General features: G+C 37.3%; 1 protein-coding gene across 1 annotated transcript; it reads left to right on the top strand.

Annotated features, from left to right (window-relative positions):
• Positions 1–438: 438 nt before the first annotated feature.
• LOC132140265 (protein B4) lies at positions 439–1,866 on the top strand. The gene is made up of 5 exons (XM_059549071.1): positions 439–593; positions 718–1,008; positions 1,109–1,207; positions 1,389–1,432; positions 1,535–1,866. Exons 1-5 carry the CDS (start codon positions 512–514, stop codon positions 1,784–1,786), a joined length of 768 nt encoding a protein of 255 aa, XP_059405054.1. The 5' UTR covers positions 439–511; the 3' UTR covers positions 1,787–1,866.
• Positions 1,867–2,832: the final 966 nt, after the last annotated feature.

Genomic DNA, 2,832 nt, shown 5'->3' with positions numbered 1-2,832 from the left:
ATTTGTTAATGAGTTAGCCTATTTTAAATAGTTAGCCTCCTTATTGTGTATAAACTAGTGTCGAGATCCAACTTTTGATTAAAAGAAAACCTTACAAAATATTAAAAGGACCATTTATTAAGATTAATAATTGCCGTATTGTTCTTTTCTAGCTCATTTACCAACTTGCAACATAATGTTAACAAAACCTAAAATATTACCTATTAGAATCAAAGGATCTGTCTTGTTAAAACTCTTCTAGAACATTTTTGACAAGGTACACAAACAGAACACTTGGGAAGGAAACAACAGACATATTCACTTAAGCTTTGAGATAATTGTTTCTCTGACAACTCAACCAATCATGTTAATGTGGCTAACTAATTGGGGACGAACGACTTAATGAAGAACAGGTGACAGACAACAACAGAGGGTACCTTATGTTAATAAAACAGACGCACAAGCGAGTAAGACTTATGCTGCAGTGGCTTAAATTTGTTTTAAGTTTGTTGACCTCACATTTGTTTTTGAAATGCCTCCTAAAAAAGCTTCTGCAGAGCCAACTGCTACAGTCCCAAAGGATTCAGAGAATGAAGCCAGTGAAACAAAAACAGGTTTGTAAGCAGTTTCATGAGGTTTGCCAAGTCCTAAATTAATTCTTATATGTTCCTATTAGGATTTGTTTTAGTAGGTTATGATTTCTGTTTTCCTTTATGACTCATTTAAATCGTGTTTAAGATTCTTCTGAAAGCTCAAGCAATAAGGCTGCTGGACGGAAAGTTTCTCCACACCCATCCACAATGGAGATGGTGAAAGAAGCTCTGAAAGAGCTGGATTCCAGAAAGGGTGTTTCGTCTCAAGCCATCCGGGGCTATATAAAAGAGAGATACACAACTGTGGATGAGACGAGGCTGAAGTTCATGGTGCGTCGAAGTCTGAACAAAGGCATCGAGACTGGTGTGTTTGTGAGGCCTGCAAATTCTGGGTCAACAACAACCGGTGCCCAAGGACGCTTCCGGGTACCTTCCAGTTTCTGACATGGGTTTTATCACTGCTAGGGTTTCTGATAGAATACAGTTTCTGATATGACCGTCACTGTATCTCTGATTTCAGATTGCTAAGACCAAAGCAAAGGAGGCTAAGGCACAGTCAAAGGAAAATGCTGATCCCAATGTACAGAAGGCACCTAAACCTAAGAAAGTTAAGGCAACTAAAACCAAGGGTGAAGGTAAAGTTTATACACAGTTTTCTTAATTATAGGGTTTACTTAACATGACTCCCTTGGATTTTGTTAATACACTAATTACAGAGGAACTTGTAAGTGGTGCATTGAATTAAATATAAAATTGGGTTTTACAATGCCTTTTGAAATTTTACCATGTTGGGTATTCTCCATTTCTCTATCCAAGGAGCAAGCAAAGAAAAGTCCACAAAGAAAAAGGAGGCTGCTGATGTGAGTTCTCTTATTTTTCTCCTTCTACATGAGTAGACCATCTCAGCTGTGAAGTCTGAACACTCACCCACCCCCTTTCTATCATTCCTCCCATTCTCTTAGGATGCTAAGCTTAAGATGCCGGAGAGAGATGGCACTGCCTCAAAGGTGGCCCCTGCTAAGAAGCCAAAGGCAAAGAATGCTGCAGGGGAGGGTGGAACTGAGCCCAAACTGAGCAAAGCTAAAAAAGCATCAAAAGGAGTTGAGGAACCAGCAGCTAAGAAAACCGGAAAGAAAACTGCAAAGGCAGAAGAGGGTGAATCGGGAGACAAGGGTGCTGAAACGAAAGCCCCGGGGAGACGAGGAAAAAAGTGATTCAGGGACTTGAATGGGTTTTTATTCAAGATGTTTTATCTGTGCACTTGTTTACCAAATAAAGATTTTTACCTTTTTAAGACTACTGAGGAAGTGTTTTTCCTTAATCTGGTGGGAGTGGGGCAATGATTTAAAGCTGAGGTGGTTGGGACTAGATTAATTGTTAACCGTCAACTAGTGAGTCGTTGGATACATGTCATTGTGTTATGCTAAAAATGTGACCCCTATGAATTAAGTTTTCAGAACGGTCGGTTTTTAAAGTGCAACTTAAATATACCACGTGGTTTCAATATCTTTTTTTTTTTTTTTTTTCACCGACTGATTTAAGTACTAAAATATGTGCAGTGTTACATTTAGCTTCATAACACTAAAATAATGCAACAAGCTGTGTCCCAATTTGTAGCTTACATCCTTTGCATATATTTGGAGGCTGATTGAATGTCCCATTTCAAAGGCTGTGTCCTATGAAGGCAAAGTTTTTCCACTTTATTTTTTTCCTGTAAGAGCGGCTGTGCCCAATTTTTTTTTTTTTTTTTTTTTTTTTACAAAATGTCTTGCCATATTTTAATTCTGAACATACTTGTAGTGCAAACCACTTTGCCGTTTACTGCACTTTGTTGTAATTCTGCAGCTGCATTAGCCCAGGCCCTGACTGTGACAAGTGGCAGTAACTTTTGTGAGTGAACTTTTTATATTCAACTGCATAAAACTTAACATGGTTGAAAACCTGTTTGTTCATCATGGTCCATTTATGAACATAATGAATACATGTTTTGGTAAGCGGTGTCAACATTTTAACACTTGTATACAAGTCAACATTTTAAGTGGATCAAAAAAGTTCAAAGTTGTCCTAAGACGAGTAAACAATTAGGTTTTAGGACCGCTTTGAAGAAAGGTTTTGATCCACTTCAAATGTTGACTACTGTGTGTGTTATATATATATATATATATATATATATATATATATATATATATATATATATAGCAATGTCCTAAGTCGAAACCCAGTACTTGCATTTAAAGTGTAATTCTGTAAAAAATTAACA

Source organism: Carassius carassius, chromosome 5, assembly GCF_963082965.1.
Source record: "Carassius carassius chromosome 5, fCarCar2.1, whole genome shotgun sequence".
Taxonomy (NCBI): domain Eukaryota; kingdom Metazoa; phylum Chordata; class Actinopteri; order Cypriniformes; family Cyprinidae; genus Carassius; species Carassius carassius.
The sequence above is the reverse complement of the archived record's forward strand: the minus strand, read 5'-3'. Positions and strand labels throughout refer to the sequence as shown.